Genomic DNA, 20,452 nt, shown 5'->3' on the forward strand with positions numbered 1-20,452 from the left:
ATCTAAGATTAAAAACTGTTTTTCTCTAAAATATTTGTTAGCTTTATCAAAACTTATTATGACCGAATTTGTGTGTTATACATCTTAAATATCATGTTCAAGAAATTGTTAAGCTATTAAATTTCCTCTGGAATAAGTGTTTTGTTGTTGTTATTAATTTGTTATCTAAATATAAAAATAAGTATTTTAATGAATAAAGTTTAAGATTTACGGATGTCTCTCCCGATACAGATGATCTATATGCAATTATGTTTTTGTTAATAATGTTGAACGTGGCAACATTAACATCGTGTTCGAAGGATCCAAACTTTGTTCTAGGAAAATCAACCTTTGTACATCTCTTTGAGTGGAAGTGGTCTGAGGTGGCCATTGAATGCGAAATATTTCTTGGTCCTTACGGTTATGGCGGAGTTCAGGTTTAAAATTTAATTTATATTAAATGTTCTTTTAGTAAAAGTTTTCAATTGAAAAGAGTTAATTTTAAAGAAATTATTTTCAAAATTCTTTAATATAACTAGTTACTTAGAAGAACACACACACACATATAAGTATTTATAAAAATGATAAAGATTACCCTGCTCACGGAATAAAGTTGAATAAGTCTATTAGTTTCTATTTAGAATAACTACATTATACCTTAACACATATCAACTTTTAGTTAGGTATTTTCTTTAGAACAAAATCATTCTTTGGATATTTTAGGCAATATCAGACTCCATAGAGCTCAAAAGTTTTCTAAGAAAGTACATTTAATAATATTAAGAAATAAATTTATAATAAATAATTGCTTATCTTAAATAGTTCTGAAAATATATATATATTGAAACATATTAAAATGAGTTTCTCTTCTGGTTCTCTTGGATATTGTGGTTGGTTACAATAAAGGCTATAGAACTAAAATAAAATTTGATAATTTTTTTAATTTTTGTATAGAAAATTATCGAATTCTATAATTGAATTGGTTTTATAACAGGTTTCACCTCCCAATGAAAATGGAATCATCTTTTCCCCTTCCTCCAAGCCCGTAATCAAAAGACCTTGGTATGAAAGATACCAACCAGTAAGCTACAAACTTGTGACAAGAAGTGGAAATCTAAGCGAATTCAAAGATATGGTTCGAAGGTGTAATAAAGCTGGTGTAAGGTTTGTGCTAAGATTTTTCTAAAAAATGTTTGAAATTCCTTAACGTTTACACATTTAATTAAAAAGCCTTTCATGTAAAGGAAAAACCGATAAGTACCGAACTTGAAAATGTAGTGAAATAAGCACAAATATTTACAGGATACACGAGATCGTAAGAACAATCATAAGTCATCTGAGAGGTGCTTTTATTATATATTTTGAACAAAGGTTATTGTTAGTAGAAACCAAATTATTATCTCACAGTATTGTTAAATATTAATTTTAATAAAGCTATTTATTGGGCTCTCAGATTGCTTTCAGATAAAATGTGATCTTTTCATTGGTTAAAAACATACCTTAAAACCAGTAATATTTTCAAACAAAGACAGCCATCATATCTATGCCCTTAATAAGTTACATCTAGAGTTTTTGGTTCAATAACTTTGAGCACCTATACTGCTTGATGCAACTTTTTCGAACACCGTTTTTATCAAGATACCGATTACGTTCAGTCGTAGTAAAAGTTACCAATTTCAAAAAATCGACCAAGTACTCTCACCCTTTTTGGGCGTATCATTAGTTGATTTTGGTAACCTGAATAATTAAGTTAATTCATTTTACTGAACCTAATTTTAATTTTAAGTTAATTTAAACAAACTTCGATATGGTAAACTTTGCAAGAGACCTATATAAATTACTGCGAAAGCCCCAGGGAAGTAATCCACATTCAATGAAAGCTTAATTTGCAAGTTGTCTAGTATTCTAGTTAATGGTTCCAATTCAGAACTTTTACTGGTTCCTTTTATCTCGAACTTGTTTGTTACAGATCCAGTGTGGGCTATTTTGATTTCAAAAAGGGATTTCAAATCCTTTTTCTTGAAACACATTTAGTTCCTTGCCTAAAGCTATGCTTAATACAATATTAGAATATTCTAGAATTCTGGCTCTATAATATTAAGGTTTTATCATTGCAAACATTCCTAGCATCATTTGGAGCGATATCAGAAGAGACAAAGATAAAATTATATTTTTTGTAAAAATGTTTTTTTATGTCTACATAACGTACTGGTTTTGAAATAGAATATATGCCGATATTGTGGTCAACCACATGACAGCGGATATTGGGGAAGGCCGCGGAACGGGAGGAAGCTATTTCAATCCAACAGAACTAAATTACACAGGCGTTCCATACGGACCACATGATTTTCATACTAAAGAAGAATGCGGAACTAGCAGCGGAAGCATCGACAATTACCAGGATGCAGATCAGGTGCGTCATTTTCTTTCAAAAATAATTGTTGTTTGAAAATAAGCTTTGTCTATTTTGTTTTTTTGGACCAAGAAAATATCCTCCTTAGTTATATATTAAAAAAATAAATTATTTGAATCTTTAGGTTTGTTTTCCATCATTGTTATCAACTCAGAGCCCTCTTTAGATGAAGCCCAGAAATCTTCAATGACATGCTTTTTAAAAAAAATAAAAATAAATCATTTACTATATCAACAACTACAACTAATATTATAACAATGTCTCTATATAAATGGGCTTCTAAGTCTATATACTCGAGATTTAATTTCTAACCTGATTTTAAGGAATGATTTAGACTTGAAAAAATATATAACAATTAAAAACACTATAACAAGATCATGTTTGAAGGCTTGACGGTAAGTTCAAAGGGCATTTGCCGCCAAATAAATGAGGGACTAAAATACCGCTCTTTGGACTACTGAACCAGTTTAATAGCAACTTTCCAAAAGCGACTAAAAGCTGATTATTACTATAAAAAGCCCCAAACAATCCTTGATAGGTGTCCTCTATACATAAAAAACATTATCTTTTAGAAGTAAGAACAGTTAAATAAAAACAATTATACTTTTTAAAATCTAAAATAATTATAAATTTTTATTGCTCACCTTCTATGGAAGGGCATGAGTAGTGCATTTCAATTCTTTACAAATATAAATTAAATACTTCAAACAAACTACATATACTCTAAAAAAATATTGAATTACTGGAAAAACAGTTCAATAACAATATATATTTATTAAATAATTAATATTTTTTAAAAACTTTGTACCTCAGCGTTAAATTAGTTTTGATTCATTTCCTTATAAGAACTTGTCTTTCCTAATTTGATAAACTAAGTGCTGTAATAGGCGTGTTTAATAAGATTCTCCCAACAAAGGGAAGCCTCAGCTATCGTCACAGATCACAGAAATGACTCTAAGTTATGCTTTTTCGTCTTATTGAGCATGTGTCAGATCCTTTTGAAATCTGCTTCGAATCCTGTTTTTTAATAATAATCAGCTAGGCTAATACCCAAGGCACCACCTTAGGCCTAAGTCGTCAAGCGACTTTTGAAGCCTTTAATTCAGGTGGCCGGGTTACAATGCGTAGGAGGGTGGTGGCAAGCCCTGCATGCCACGCGATCGAGCCAACAGCTCCCTACACTAACTATTACCGTTAACCTCAACAAGTTTTTATGGAAGGGGAAACCGAAGATCTCGGGGGAAAACCCCTTAAACCAGTGGGGAGAGAACTTGCAAACTCAACGCAGAAGGAATTATTCCGAGTTTTCACCCAGTGCCACAAGCTGGGATCGAACCCGGCTCCTCTTGCTGCGAGGCGAAAGTGCTAACCACTCTGCCACCCCACTAGGGGACTATTTTAAATTTTTCTGAAAAATTTAAATTTTACAAGATTTTCCATAGATCTCTAAAGACATTTTTAATAAAATCAGTAATATCTCAAATCATTGATTAATTAAAAAAATTGGACTTGGTATTAAGGTAAATTGAATTAGTTTTGTTTTAATTCCCGTTAAATATGGTTATACTAAATATTTGATATGTTAAGATTTTAGACAGTAACATAAAATATTTTATATATAATTAAAGGTACTTCTTTTAATTCTTTATTAATACTCTGGTCATGCTTAATCTGTAAGCAGTGACAAATACGTTTCTAACGTATGATTAAATTAATGATAAAATTCTTATATTTAAATTATTTTTATAAAATTAATAACATCTAAATGTGAATAAAATTGACAATTCCCGTAATCATAAAAGCATATATTAGTTTTTAGTAGCCTTTCAAATGAAGGACCATAGCCGTGTATGAAACTTCTGGACAAAATGCAATACCTGGGAGAGCGTATATGGTCAATTTAATTCTTTGTCTTATTTTTGTAGCATGCGTAGGATACGTTTAATGGCTTTAATAAAATAACCAAGTTTAACTCCTTAGGTTCGAAACTGCCAACTGTCTGGATTGAACGATTTGGATCAATCTCGGAGTTATGTTAGAAATAAAATCGTGGCTTACTTGAATATGCTGGTGGAATTTGGTGTGGCCGGCTTTCGTTTTGACGCCGCCAAGCATATGTGGCCCAGAGATTTGCAGTACATCATAGGCAAAATTGACAATCTAAGTTCTAGTTTCTTTGAAGCAAACACTCGACCATTTGTATTCCTTGAAGTGATAGATTTGGGAGGCGAAGCCGTTTCCACATCGCAATATACAAATTTGGGACGGGTTACGGAATTTCGTTACGGAAATAATTTAGGCAAGTATATTTGAAACACAGTTCTCAAACAAATTTCTGACTGAAAGTCTTAGATGTTTGACCTTAGCGAATATATTTCTAAATTTTCAATAATTTTAGATAGTATTATTTCATTTCAGGTAAAATATCGTTTTTCTTCAAAGAAGTTCCTTGGCAAATACCCGACTGCTCTTTTTGCCGTGGTTTTTTTTAATTTGCATGACACCATTGTCATCCGCTCTATAGTATCTTCATGGTTTAATTATAGCTTATTATCAAACATGAATGCAAAAACCGCCAGGTGGGGTATTGAAACCTAATCAACAAATCGTATTTCAAGGAGGGGCTTGGAAGTCCACCACTAGAACAACAAAACTTTACTGTAGTGGTGTTGTCTTTTTTATATAAACCGGACATGGCAACACTGTCTCTACTTTAATAACGTTGACTGCTTAAATTTATAATGTTGACAATGATCCCTTATCTTAATGAAATTTATTTTGATGTTGTTTTCAGGTACGATTTTTAGACAGAAAAACAGCCACACTTTAAAAGATCTGAAGAATTTCGGAGAAAGATGGGGAATGGTTGCGTCCGGAGATGCGGTAGTTTTCGTCGACAATCACGATAATCAAAGAGGGCACGGAGCCGGAGGATTCGACACCATTCTGACCTTTTTCGAGCTACGCCTTTACAAAATGGCAACTGCTTTCACATTGGCCAATCCTTACGGATTGACGAGAATAATGAGTAGTTACGATTGGCCGAGAATGGTGGTCAATGGTTTAGACCAAAACGATTGGGTTGGACCTCCTCATGACACGAACTATACTATTAAATCTGTCTTGAGAAATCCTGACTTAACTTGCGGAAACGGCTGGATCTGCGAACATAGGTAAGTAGTATCGTGAACGAACAAAGATTATTTTCCAGTAAGAAGTGTATCCTAAAAATGTTTGTAACGAGACAGAAGATATACATGTTATAGTTTATCCTTAATATCGACATGTCTTCGAGTTTATCTGTTGGATTGTCAAAAGCAATGGATATGATTGTTTTCCAGTATAAATTTTCCGCGATCTTGGAAAACATCCGTTATTTTGGTTATGCGTGTGTACTGAAAACCTTTAATCGAAATTGAACAAATAATTCGTCGTTCTTATTTCAAGTGAAATGTTTATGTCCGGAATATCTCAAATCAACAATATTTTATTTCGGTAATAATTAAATATTAACTTTTAGAATTGTTAATAATAATAACTTAATACTGGTTATTTTTTTAGTTATAGAGCTCTATGGCCATTAATAAGGATTTTATAGACAATTATTATTTAATCAGACAGTTAAACTGTTTTTAAAGATATGGGTTATCGGTACTTTAAAATATGCTTGATGCTTACAACTTAAAAAAAAAATTTGAAAATAGTGCGAAACAAAAAATGTTCATTGGAAAGTAAAATAATGTCTTTAAACTTTTATTATCATCCTTAACCTATCTTACGCCCACTGTTGTAGATAAAAGAACAGTTATAGAGCTAATAAAGCCCGTTATTGAAACGGAAGCTCATAATAGTGACAAAAATGCAATTTTTAGTTTCTGCAAAAAATCATAAATTATGGTTATAATGAAATAGAGGGCAAAATATCGTTGTCTTTAAAGTAATTTGACGGTTTTATACTAAAAGGTCATGTGTCTCGATTGCAATTCCTTCCAACATTTTGCAATGTAAACTATTTAAAATATATGTTTTTAACAAAAACATTTTGACAACAACACTGACCACGTAATATCTTAGGGTGGTGTTCCACATTATATTATATATTTAACTGAAGTATTAATGTGTTAAAATTGTGTTAATTGTAAACTATTTATTTTCAGAAGGTTATTTTGTTAAGATTTATATGAACCCTAGTATAAAGCAAAACAATGAAAAAGGCGATTTTTGTATGAAGTTATTTTATCCAATTTTGAAGAATGGTGCTTTTAGCAAAAGAACAACATCTCATTTGTTTGATTCCTCTTGGTCGTTTTCGAGTTACACTCATTAGCAAAAAAGTGGCCTTTTTTCAATAAGGCCCGAAATCCTACCAGAGCTGAGTTACGTGAACTGACTTTTTATCATGAACTGACTTTTTATCATACCCTTACACAGTTTCAAAAGCCCAAATTTTGGCAAAAATTAAAAACATTGTCTGTTACAATTAATTTGTTAATTTTTATAATTAGGAAATAATGGAGATTGACGCAGCACCAAAAGTATTTAGCTGTGACCCCTAGCGGTGAAGTTACTTTCCCTGAAGAAGCACAGGGTTTTTTCTTGTGCCATTCGATAGATTTAAGCGAATTTAGAATATAGAAAACAATTCCCACGCATAAGTTATTTCAAACAATAGTTACAAATAGTTTAAGGGTTGGAAAAAGCCATTTTCTAGCATGGTAACACGTGATTTATTCCGAGAGACGCGTGTAAATAACTATATTTTTCAACGTTTATTAGTAAACGTTACAATTAGTTTTATTATTATTATAATTGTACCTAAAACAAATGTTTTAATTTTTAAAGACTTAATCTATATATATGTATAATGCATTTATTAAATTTAGGCTAATAATCATATATAGAAGTTTTTATTTTTTTAGACCTATTTTGGTACCAAATTATAGCAATTGCCGAGGTTTTTCTTTTTCAAAAATACTATTTAAAAATTTATTTAAATCAATGATTTTTTTGAAAAAAATCATTTAATCGCGATTTAAATCAAGTTGAATTAAATCAGCAAACCCCGATACTGATACCCATTTAAAACCTTATATAATAGCAACTGCCGACTCTAACATTACCCCTGTATTATGAAAAGGCCACAGTTATTCGAGATGGCCATGAATCTATCCTATTTTGTTTTAAAAAATGAGTTTTTATTGGAGAGCGTGGCGCCATCTATTAATGGCAAACGAAGCTAAATTTCAAAATAAATGATAACGTCGTCAGAGAGCCATTGTAGGGTATTATAATTAGACTTTTACTTTATTTCGAGGACTTTAACATAATTTATGTATCCCGTGTAAAAACTAATGTTTACAATTAATTTATTTCGGTAATTGACCAATTTACAAACGATCCAATCAACACGAGGGGTACCTAAAAGAACCGCTTTTTGATTTTGACGCTAGTGGCATCCATTGAAAAAAGAGTTACTTAACGTCGATCCGACACTTTCTTTAAATCGTTTCGAACAAAAAGCAATATTTCTCGAAAAAGATAAATTTATAATATTTAGGATTATTTTAAGAAAAATCTCTCATTAAAAAGATAATATACGTTTAAAAATATTGAAACCTTTTTCTTTCAGATAACTTTATTTACTTTTAATTTCCATCTGTAAATTAGTTAAACCAAATTTATTAATAATTCCTTTCATTGCCAGCTTTTACAATTTATAGCCAAATATGGCGTTTTAGCCTAGCTTTTTCATAATATTCTCCAAATTTTAAAAACATACTGTCTCCAAAGATTGCGAAGGGAAACTCAAAAAAATTATTAAATGAACTAATAATGAAATAATAAATCGCGTGTTAACATGCTCCAAAATGGCTTTTTCCAACACTTAAACTAATTGTTACTATTGTTTGAAATAACGTATGACTTAGAATTTTTTTCCACGTCCTAATTTCGCTACGATCTATGGAATTACACCAACGAAAACCCTGTGCTGCTTCAGGGAAAGTAACTTCACCGCTTGGGGTCGCAGCTATAAACCTTTGGTGGTGCGTCTCTCACCATTATTTACTAAAAATGTATATATTATTTGTAACAGACCATTTTTTTAATTTTGGCCAAAAATTGGGCTCTTTGAAACTCTGTGCCGTATGGTTCTATTGACATCGCAAAACAGAGTCTGCTCGGACATCCAATTTTCGGTGGAAACATAGCTAGTGCCTAGGCTAATATTCTTAATTGAGAAAGAGGTGGTTTATAGTAGGAAATACTATAATTTTCTGTTATTAGATGTGGAAAGTTTAATAACTGTAGGTTTTTTAATCCAAACGGGATTAAAAACTCCCCTATTTATGAAGTGGAATTTAGATTATCACTCGCATACATAATATTAGAGCTACTAATTTTAAGAGTTATAGGTAAGAATTATTAAAATTTCTTTTGTACAGAGCAATACAACAAAAAATGTTATTAGACACATTTTGTATACAAAATTTAATTAAAGTTTAAATGCGTCCCGTCTTTCTATAATCGATAGTGTTTGTCATATTTTCTTATATATAATTCTTGTGCTGGAATGCTTGAGACATAAATGTTGTGATAGCCATGAGCAATAAATAAATGTTAGTGATGAGTCCAACTTGAAAACATTTTTTTTACCTCTCCGAGGGGACTTTGTACCCTAGGAGGAGTTATACAACCACCGTGTCTGTCTGTGGGTCTGTCTGTCAGGCCTGCGAACGCGTTCGCATTTTCGGGGCAAAGCTAATCACTGCGTACGCAGTTTCTTAGAATCAGGGAAAAGGTTTTTCCAAAAGCGACCTCTTTTTGTCATTGGGTGTAGTATAATTTTTTAAACGGCCGGGATTCGAACCCGAGCCTTCTTGCACGACAGGTGAGCGTTCTACCGCAGAACCACGGATACAGCTACTCTTCATTGAAAATTAAAAACTCTTCCGAGGAGAGGTATATTTTGGCTTGCCAACTTGTTTATTTGTCAACTTCCGCAAATCGGTTATTTTACCGACTGATGGAATTGTAATTGTTAGAAGAACACGTTTATTGTGATGGGTGTGGTGTTTGAGAAACACTTCAGTTCCTTTTCAATTGTTTTAGATTTAGAATTTGACTTGGGCTCGAAATTAAGGACATCACGCAAATAATTGTAAATTATTCCTTTATAGATGGCGAGAAATGTTCAACATGGCAAAATTCCGTAACGTGGTTGGGAATAGTCCTTTGCAAAATTGGTGGGATAATGGCGGAAATCAGATTGCTTTTGGAAGAGGGGACAAAGGCTTTATTGCCATAAACAATGATGCTGTTGATATGAACGTGCGATTACCAACAGGACTGGCCAAAGGCTATTATTGCGATGTCATTTCCGGCAGCAAAGAAGGAACACGGTGCTCGGGGAGACAAATTAACGTTGATTCTTCTGGTTTCACGCGAATATTAATTAAAAAAGGTTCCGAAGATCCAATGATAGCGTTTCACTTAGACGTAAGTTAATGAATTTTTTATTGTTTGCATGATTTTCACCCAATATTAAAAAAAATTGCAAAACATTCTTTACATAACCAATTTTGAGACAGGTGGCTTAAAAGTGTAGTCAGAAACCTTTTTTAGACTAACGTACGAAAATATATTTGCTTCGTGATTTCAGGAAATTTTACGAACTTAAACTTAAAATAGGCAGATTTGGAACAAAAACATTCTTTAAGATAATCAGATAAATTTTATAATAGCTAGAGTTTTGCCTTTTTAGTCCAATTCTGCCCTAAATAGTGGGCTCTCAGTCTGGAAGTGAAGAGATAAATGCAAACAATATTTTAAATAATGTTATTTACCTTTCTCTTACAAGGAGTCATCCCGAAGTGTAACCCACCGCTTTTGTATAAACATATAGGATTGGTAGACTTTGATGCACCTTGAAAAATCCTAAAGGATATTTATTCATTGGGCAACCGTTTTGCTATGGCAACGAAAACTGTTATTGACAACGAAAGATGGAAATTTTCCATTTGAAAATAACATGGGTATCTGACTTGTAAAACATTTTAAAAAATAGATAAAATTGTATTTTAAAACATTTCACAAAAACGATTAAAGTTGTTAGGAATTGATTGAAATAGATTATTTGTGAAATATAGCAATAATATTTAGATAATTTGGTTATTTAAAAAAATATTTCGGTCAATTTGGTCAACAATGATCAAAATTCGAACTAATCGATCAAATTGGGCTTAATTTTAAATGGATAAAATTGAATAAATTTGTACCAATTTGATCAAAAGCAGAAGTTTTGATAAAAATTCAAAGAAATTAATTGAAATTTTTAGTTGTGTAAAATTGGATTAATATATAGATAAATAGTGTTTTTTAAAATAATTTTTTTATTTTATCAATTTGATCAAACTTGCCAAAAATTGGAAAAAATAAATTAGAAAATATTCACATTTTGAAAAAAATATTTTATTTCAAACTATTTTGGGATTTTTTCTAAAATTTTGCAATTTTTTTATTTAAAATTTTGCCCATTTTGATATATAAATTCGAAATTTGTTCATTATTGGCCAAATTGACCAAAATGTTTTTTTTCAAATACACCAATTTATCTATATATTATTCCGATTTTTCACAAATAATTCATTTCAATCAATTTCTATCAATTATAATCGTCTTCGATAAAATTTGCTGCTTTTGATAGTTTTTTTTTAAATTATTTTTTTCAATTTTGAAAAAATAATTTCTTTGAAACAATTTCGAAATATTTTTCCATCTTTGTACTATTTTAAATTTTATCTCACAATTTAACAATTTTAGCCATTTTGGTTAATTTTCACCCATTTTGTTCAAATTGATCAAAAGTTTAACAATTTTGATATTTTCGACAACATTTATCTATTTTTTTATTTTTGGCATTTTCAAAATTTTGAATCGGTCAGAATCCCATGTTATTTTCTAAGGGAAAATTTGCCATTTTTGTTGTCAAAAACATTTTTCTTTGCCATGACAAAACAGTTGTCCATTGAATAAATTAACTTAAGGATTTTTCATGTTGCATTAAGGTCTACAAATCCCCCGAGTTTGCACAAAATCGGTGGATTTCACTTCGGGATATCTCCTTGTTAGTAATAAGTAACAAACCTCGAGTGTAACTTTTAAACCTAACTCCACAAATTTTAAATTTTAGAGCAAGATATAACAAAAGAGGAAAATGTACTAATTAATGTCAAGAAGAAAGAAAATATTATTCGAAGAATATACGAAAATCTAATGTTCATTTACTAGAATTAGGTATATAAGGAAAACCTCTCATTTTCTAATATTTTTATTAACATTTAGATCCAGGGTGTCAAATTTTCAAATTATAAATATGGTTATTTTGAATGTCAAAATGAAACAATTTTTTGATCTGATGTTACTTTTAATAGAATATATGAATTATTCGAGATATTTTGTAAAAACAAATTACGAGGTCCAATTTTGAAATTTGGAATAGATTTTTAATTAGAAAGTACATTTTTAGCTGTTAGATGTTAATTTTATATTAATTATATAATTTTGACTATAAAACAATTGTATAATTATTTGACTACCCTATTCCTTTATAATGACTATCACGGTGCTAAACTAATTGTTGTTGAAAATGAAAAAAGAGTCAATACAAGATCTACATATATTTTTAAACTACCCCAATGTAAAACGACGAAAAAATTTATGTCGCTAATTTAAAGTGGTTCTAAGCTATTAAACATTGCTGTACACAATATTAACATCACTATGAAAGAACCAGTGTTTAAAAAGAAACTAAAAGTTATAATTTTTAATAATGAATTATAATTATATACTTTATTTCAAAAATGTAATTTTTTCTTTTTTTGTTCTATTTAACCTAAGTTATATAAATATCAGGACTCACAAGTCACAGAGTTGACTAAGGCCTTAATTCCACGTACAACGTCTAATTGTAACAACATTAAAAAAAATTCATTTAAAATTTTTGAATTTATATTTTTGACCAAATCTGGGAAACATAGAGCATCTAAGCATCGCTAAAATATTAATCCGTATTGGCTGAGTCAGCGTATCGAGCTAGTCTTACTAAGTTCATTGAAACCATTTCGACCCTAAACTTTCTAAGTTTAGTATAAATAGCTGCGTTTTGCATTACTTTGTTGTAGCTTAAAATTGAATGCTTTGATACTTTTAACATAGTTTCAGAAAGTTACGTTGACGAGGAGCTTGAACTTAAGTATCAATTGTTATGTTTTGTTGTTAAATAATAATCATTGTTTATATTTAATATAGTTTATTATGGTCTACATTTGTAATATATATCTATTTTCACGTGTTCGCCGGTCTCCCGGGTTTCCTCCAGATATTTCCCTATTATAATTTTATACATGGCGCCACCTTTTGACAACCAAACTTATTACTAGGTTTGCATACATATATAACACTACCTTCCTCTTATATATTTACACAAAATTGAAATGAAATAAAATAGGAAAATTAAGGTTCGTATTTGTCGGGTGGTCGACGATCGCGTGTGGATCTGCGTAGACAAGGTTGGTCGTGTATTGATTTTAACAAAAACAGTTCTTCGAACTGAAAAAAAAAACAGTTTAGAGCTCGTTAAATGTGCAGCCTTAAAGGGACATATATTATTTTTATTGTTGATTAATATGTCAAATTCATTTAAAGTATTAAAAAATATTCCTATGAACCACAGAATGACATCATTCCACCTTTCAAATCACAGTCCACCGTTCCTCCAATTTTTAACATAAAATCTTTGATCCAATTTTGCCCACAAAGGTATCCATATTTATATTCTTCCCTACACATTTAACATAAATTTTTTAAAATTTATTATTATTATTATGTATTATTTATTTATTGCAATAATCTGAAACAAAAAAAATAAATAAAAATAATAATAAATTTTAAAATTTTTATGTTAAATGTGTAGGGAAGAAAATAAATATAAATATGGATACCTTTGTGGGCAAAATTGGAGTAAAGATTTTGTGTTAAAAATTGGAGGAGCAGTGGACTGTGATTTGAAAGGGGGAATGACGGCAGTCTGTTGTTCACAGGAATATTTTTTAATACTTTAAATGAATTTGACATATTAATCAACTATAAAAATATTATATGTCCCTTTAAGGCTGCACATTTAACGATCTCTAAACTGTTTTTTTCAGTTCGAAGAACTGTTTTTGTTATAATATATGCCCATTTATGAGACGTGGTGCTTAACAAGAATAACATCCAAATTTTATAATTTATTTAAAAATTAGTGATTTCTAAAATTAAAAATTACATGTTTGTAGTGTCTCTAATAAAAGTGCCGAACTAAGGCCTGCATAGAAAAATAATTAAACTCAAAAAATATTGTTATATTAGTTCAACCACATAAAAATTATTACCTTTGCTGCGCAAATACTCAGCCCGTCGTTTTGTCTTTTTCGTTTGTTTATTGGCATTTCAAATTTTAAAGCTCGAAAATTATTAGTTGTCAAAATTAACAGCTGTCAAAAGATTAAACATTAAAAAAATACTGATAGTTTAGTTCCACCAAAGATAATACGTACACTATATTCGATATCACGGTGCTTTTACATTGACTATACGCCATGAAGCTGTTACCGAATTCCAGGCGAAATTCCGAAAAGTCGGGTTCCTAAATTATGGCAGTGATAAAACCCAAGGCCCAAAATTTTAACCTAACTGTTATTTATATCGATTTAGAATTACCAAATACCGTAAAGTGACAAAACTTAGGTTGAAATGCAAGCCAACTATATTATTTACCTTTTATCATCGAAGATTTGTTCGTTTTAAATCATTGTTTAAACATGTTAGAATATGAAAATTAACATTTCACGTGGGCACGCGGCATTAAAACCGCCATGTCGGCAAGTTGGCAACTTTTTTCCGACTTCCACCCGTTGCGCATATGCGCCAATCTGAAACTAAGAGGGAAAATGGATGCTTCAAAAACTTATATTTTCACGGCGTTATTGATTAAATTATAAATCGTGAAAAAACGGGCCTATGAAGTGAAACACGCTGATTTGAAATCCGTTTACAGAATTAAAATACGACGAGTGGTTGAGGTTACAGCGCGACCCAAAAAAGGGCTAAAAGTCTCTCAAGCTGAGTTGACGTCTTCCACGACCAAACTGGTAAATTGCCAATATACGCGCAGCAGATGTGTGAATGGGGGGAAAAGATGAGCTCTAAATATACTCTGCGGCCGCGGAGTATAATATCGATGAACGGCTTTGAGTCGGCGTGTTTTAGCTACATCTGTATTTTGAAAACTGCGCTGAACACTATAGCGAAAGGAAGCAGGCCCACGAGGGGTCGGCGTGTGCAATAACTGGTGGCTTTACCGGGGAGTCGGAGTCCGGCTCTTGTAACCCAGCACGGGCGGTGGCGCACTGGGAGATGTTAGCTCCGTCCAAATGGTCCTATCTCGACCTCCGACTACAGTCCGGTGTATGCTGGTAACTGGGCTTCGGCCCAGGCTAACTGAGAGGGGCCGGGCAAACTGGCCGTCTCGGCGGATTGAGTTGCCTGCTGTGGGGCTGCGGGCCTCCGTATCAGGGCACGGCGGACCCATCTCCAGGCCTTTTGGAGTTCCACTGGGATATCCGGTGCCGGGTTATGTGGGCTGCTGTGTGCTCGCCGTTCCCCTTTAGGCGCTCCTTCCAAAAGGCTTGGCTCTCTACCTTTCTAGGTAGGGTGCCGGCTGGCGTTGCCAGAGCATCCACTCTTATTCCCACTGCTGTGTGCGAAGTGGGGGCTGGTCGACCCATTACTGCACTTTCTGCTGGGTTGAGTGGCTTGCGTCAAGGGCACGACCATCAGTAGTGGGGTTCTGCTACCTATGCTGGTTTTGCCGCCTGTCCGGGTCTGTGGACCCTGGCGTAGGGCATAATGATGACAGACCTCCGGTGGTGTGGTTTAAATCTTACCGGGTACACCGGGCTATAAATTTGGCACATGTGCAGTCAAAGGAAGCAGTTTGAGATGATATAGTCGATGAGTTGAGCAACGGAAGACGATGAGCGGTAGCAGGTGAACGCTGTCTATGCGGCGCCATATGTGGTTGTTGATCACTGACTGGGACAAACCCATAAGATCGCTTCTTTATACGATGTTGTTGATGATAATATCTTTGCTGAGATATTAAAGGTGGCGTAGGAGTATTGGAAGGTACGTTTCGTTTACGTAGTTGATTACAGTGTCTTCTTATGGAGCCATTTGGTGTTTGAACCAGGTACATCATATTTCCTTCCCTTCTGTCCAACAAACCACAGTGGAACGTTTCCAAAATTTCTCGCGTATACATCGTCTCCAGTGTGAAATTGAATCTCTAACGGGTGTTGCTGTTCTTGAATTTGGGGTGGTAGTAGTCTAGGGTTGCAAAGGTCCAGTTTCGTTAGTATTCGTCGACCCAACATGAGTTCAGCAGGCGATCGACCATTGGAAGTTGGTGTTCGTCGATGATTAATGAGAATGCATTGAATTCGAAGGTGTAAAAGGTCGTTTTTAAATGTCTCTAGGCCGCGTTCAATAATGGCGATTTCATCAGTGACACCGCCACTAATTTTTGTTAAGGTAGACTTGACAGTGTGAACAGTGCGGTCAGCTTGTTTGATATCATTGTTCATGATATCAAAATGAATCATGAGTTAAAGTTGAAATAAAGATGAACGTAGAACTGTGGCTGTAAAGAATTTGGAAGTGTAAATTACGCGCTTTCATTTAAAATTCCTTTAATAACATCAAATTTAATCTAAATGTATAAATTTAGGCTTACAAACCCAAACTTTCCAAAATGTATTTTTTTAACCCTCTTTAACCGTTTCGCGCAAGAAATATCTATTGTCGCGTTTTATATTTCTACCTTTTAAACCATAAAATTGTATTCTTCCTTCACTTTCGTTCTCAAGCAATTACCTGTCAACCTTAAAAATCTTATCTCGGCTTGATGAATTGGTCATAAAGTGTAGGGCAATGGGAGCGTTACTTTTCCTCGAATTTAGCCAATCTGCGAGAAAAGAGTCACCTTCGCCATTGTCCGCGACGGCGACGCTGGCCTTCCTTGGGGTTCTTAGTGAGATACCCTTTGGGATGCCGCGCGCTGCAAATTGGTTGAGAGGGGATACCGGGGCCGTAAAAGGGGGGAACCCAACCCTTTGACGGTGCCCGTTGCGCTAAACTTAAACAGATCTCTTAAGCCCGCTAACCAGAGAAGGTCTCCTTCCAAACAAGCGTGCAAAATTTAATAGACCTGTCGAAGCACTATCACCTAAACAAAGTATTAAGAATTACCGCCTATTTATTCAGATTTCAAAATAACTCTAAGGGAAAGGAGAAAATAACCGGGCCTATTACCACAGAAGAATTAAATCAGGCAGAAATACTTTGGACCAAATCCATACAGGCCGAAATATTCGGACCTGAAATCCGACAGTTAAAACGTAATGAAAAAATTCACCTTAAATCCAAAATAGCAACCTTAAACCCACTTTTAGACGAAGCGGGATTATTACGCGTGGGCGGGCGCTTGGCGCAATCTAACCTTTCATACGTTGAGAAACATCCTATAATCATTCCAAACAGCCATAGATTGGCGAAATTGCTAGTTATTAGAAGTCATGCTCAAGTAAAACATGGTGGGATAAGTGACACTGTCACCCAATTAAGAGAAAGGTACTGGGTGCCAGCTGTAAGGCAACTAGCGAGAAGTGTAGTAAAACTTTGCGTAATCTGCAAAAAATTAAGAGCAAAACTAGGCGATATGCCAATGGCGCCGTTATCTGCCGACAGAGTAGACGAATCTCCCCCATTCTCTATTATTGGTATCGATTTCGCGGGACCTTTAATTGCGAAAATTAATAATAAAGAACAAAAGACCAACATATGTTTGGCCACCTGCGCAGTAACCCGCGCAATTCATTTAGAACTTGTCCCCTCCCTTACCACGGACGATTTCCTATTAGCCTTTAGAAGAATAATATCAAGAAGGGGTGTGCCAGCGATAGTCTACACCGACAACGCTAAAACCTTTAAAAGGGCTAATACGGATCTCCGTTTAATCTGGGAAAACCTTAACGAAATCCAGTTGAAGGAGTATTTTGGGTCCCAGGGAATATCTTGGAAGTTCATAATTGAAAGAGCCGCGTGGTACGGTGGGTGGTGGGAAAGATTGGTACGGTCCACCAAGACAACTCTTAAAAAATGTATAGGAAAAGCCCTATTAAATTACACCGAATTAGAGACCACATTAATTGAAACCGAAGCCATTATTAACAGCAGACCAATTACTTATAATTACAATGATTTCAATGAACCTATGCCCCTCACGCCGGCTGAATTTCTTGTTGGACGGAGAATTTGTTCTCTTCCACCCATAACCTTTAAAAATCAAAGAATACCATTGTCGCGCCAAGAAGTAACCAAACGGTTAAAATACCGTGAAAAATTTTTGAAGGATATTTGGAAACGTTGGCGACATAAATATGTCATGGAGCTACGTTCCGCTCACCACGCCAAACTCTCCAAGGGCGAAACTTTGATTTTTTCGTGTAAATAAATGCAGTTTTTATATTTTCTAATTCCAACTCATTATTTAACCTACTGACACGTTACCAATCACCAATTACCATCACCTAACTTCAAGACCGTTTCCTTCAATTCAAGACCGCAACACCTACCTATATATATACCCACTGTTTCAGTCCGGTGGATATATATATATTTTCTCAAAGACAATTAGCTCTCCCAGACCGCAACATGGTGCCGAAACCCGGGAATGTGAGATCAGTATGAGCAAACAACCATCTGAAGAAAACCAGAACTATCCAACGACCTCTGAAGGAATTCAACAAGACCAAAATTCTGAAGCTATTTAGAAAACCCAAACCAACGACCACAACAAGACCATACGAACCACCCAAACATCTCTAAAGACCGCGGAAGCAGCAAAAGACTTGATAAACATGGCTACAGAATTGAAACTCGCCCGTGCTAACCAAAAGAGCGCCCAGAAGGCAGCCACCAAAAGAAAGACCACACTCGAGAGCCTTCTAAGCGGCACCGTCCTACAAGTGGATGCGGTAGAGGATGCCCTTGCTCTTCTCAATCAGAAAGAAGACGATCTAGTAACCGCCGTTACAAAGGTTCAAAAGTTCATCACGGATGTGAACGAGATGGAGAAAGAATCGGATGAAGCCATTACCTTTCGGGAGGAAATTTCCGAATTGAAACTGAAAGCGGAGAGAGCTATTCGAAATTTTCACCAAGTGAATGGAAACTCCAACTACAGTGGATCGACGCAAATCGTCGCCGGACCGTACAGTCAGCAAACTACGGTACCACCAAACGCGTCCAAAACTCATCCCAAACTTCCGGAAATCATCATACCAACCTTCTCCGGTGATTACTCCAAATGGAACAATTTTTGGGGACGATTTAACGCGGTTATTGAAAAACCGAACTTCTCCAAGGTAGAGAAATTAATTTTTTTGTAGGATATTTAAAAGGAGATGCTCTTAAGGCTGTCTCCGGGTTTGACGAAGTTGACGCTTCTTACGATCAAGTAGTAGCTATTTTGAAAAATCGGTATGAAAAAATCATTTATCAGTGCACATGCACTATCGTAAATTGCAAGAAATTCAGCCGGTAGCTTATTCTAGCAATATTAAAGCTCTACGCGACCTGCTAGATACATGCGAAAGCAGTATTAGAACCTTAAAGGGACTAGGCGTAGATACTAAGGTAAATGCGAGGGGATTTTGTCCCAAAATATTAGAATGCTTGCCGAGGGACATAAGAAAAGATTATTGCGCACAGAGAAAGCCAACCTCTAATGGTGTTGTTTGGGACCCAGATGAGTTAATCGAATTCCTAAGGGGACCGGTTGAAAGCAGGGAAATGGCGGAGTTGTTGATAGGAGGCCAAAATAAATTAGAAAATCCAGGTTATCAAGATAGACCTAGAAATCAAAATAATAATAATAGAAGTTATAGACCGTCCGCTTCGCAACTAGCCTTGGGAATTAAGCAGACTTAATCTCAAAATTCCGATAAAATATTTTGCCTTTTCTGTAAAAATAATAGTCACAAAACCCTAAATTGTCCTAACTACACCCTTGAGCAGAAGCGTACCATTATCATAGATGGCGGGAGATGCCTACTCTGTTTTCGTTATAATCATGACGTGGGAGGGTGCAAATCTAAATTTAAGGGGTGCCTAAAATGTAACAAGAAACATAACTTTTCAATATGCGATCAGAACCCCGCGCATAAAAAACCATCAAATCAAGTCCAGACCCAATTAGTTACCCAAGTCCCCAATCAAATTCAAATCCAAGACCAAGCCACTGGCGGGAATGTTACCATAGCTATTGCGCCGATGAAGCATACAAATATATTACTCCAAAGAGTCTTCGTTGTAGCGAAACACCCAAAACAACAAAAAATTCCCTTATCGCAAAATGCCTTTTGGATGGGGTAGTCAGGAAAGTTTCATAAAGGAGGAACTCGCCCTTCGTCTAAAATTACCAGTCGTAGGAGAACACGAACTAGACGTTTTTAGCTTTGGAAACAAAGATCCTCACCAGCTAAAGAATAAGAAAGTCAGAGTAACATTAGAGAATAAAGAAAATCCCGCAGAAACCATAGAAATAACTGCGATTGTCCAAAAATTCCTAACTTACGACTGTTCAGCGTCTACCGACACCGAATTACATGAAATCCTAAAATCTAAAGGGATAAAATTAGCTTATGAAGCAATTGTAGATAATGATACCAGCCACCAAGAAATTGACATCCTTATAGGGGCAGACCATTATTGGGAAATTGTCGATGGGAAGTCAGAAAGATTGGGGACTCGTACTGTAACCAAATTGGGCTGGTGTCTAAGTGGGCCAGAAACAAATCCTACTTCGGTAAAAAATAATCAATCCATAACATCAATGTTAATCGGACTAGGCGAAAAACGCATAAACCATACCTTAAAAACATTTTTTGATTTAGAGAG

The 20,452-nt window shown here is 34.3% G+C and overlaps 2 protein-coding genes across 2 annotated transcripts; both read left to right on the forward strand.

Moving 5' to 3' along the window:
* The first annotated feature begins 245 nt into the window (after positions 1–245).
* LOC149939181 (pancreatic alpha-amylase-like) lies at positions 246–9,898 on the forward strand. The gene is made up of 6 exons (XM_090179025.1): positions 246–416; positions 974–1,143; positions 2,203–2,392; positions 4,373–4,691; positions 5,187–5,565; positions 9,571–9,898. The coding sequence occupies exons 1-6, from the start codon at positions 249–251 to the stop codon at positions 9,896–9,898; spliced, it is 1,554 nt and encodes a 517-aa protein (XP_090035151.1). The 5' UTR covers positions 246–248.
* Positions 9,899–17,210: 7,312 nt separating this feature from the next.
* On the forward strand, positions 17,211–18,005 carry LOC149939182 (uncharacterized). Its single transcript, XM_090179026.1, has one exon. The coding sequence runs from the start codon at positions 17,211–17,213 to the stop codon at positions 18,003–18,005; it is 795 nt and encodes a 264-aa protein (XP_090035152.1).
* The last annotated feature ends 2,447 nt before the right edge of the window (positions 18,006–20,452 follow it).

The sequence above is a fragment of the Leiobunum rupestre genome, chromosome 6 (assembly GCF_980474605.1).
Source record: "Leiobunum rupestre chromosome 6, qqLeiRupe1.1.hap1, whole genome shotgun sequence".
Classification (NCBI taxonomy): Eukaryota; Metazoa; Arthropoda; class Arachnida; order Opiliones; family Sclerosomatidae; genus Leiobunum; species Leiobunum rupestre.

Excerpts from the sequence above, each read along its gene's own strand:
- LOC149939181 (XM_090179025.1), top strand. The coding sequence starts at position 249 with ATGTTTTTGTTAATAATGTTGAACGTGGCAACATTAACATCGTGTTCG. Across the intron at positions 2,393-4,372 it reads ATTACCAGGATGCAGATCAG|GTTCGAAACTGCCAACTGTC; the intron begins GTGCGTCATTTT and ends TTAACTCCTTAG. Across the intron at positions 4,692-5,186 it reads TCGTTACGGAAATAATTTAG|GTACGATTTTTAGACAGAAA; the intron begins GCAAGTATATTT and ends TGTTGTTTTCAG.
- LOC149939182 (XM_090179026.1), top strand. The coding sequence starts at position 17,211 with ATGCCAATGGCGCCGTTATCTGCCGACAGAGTAGACGAATCTCCCCCA.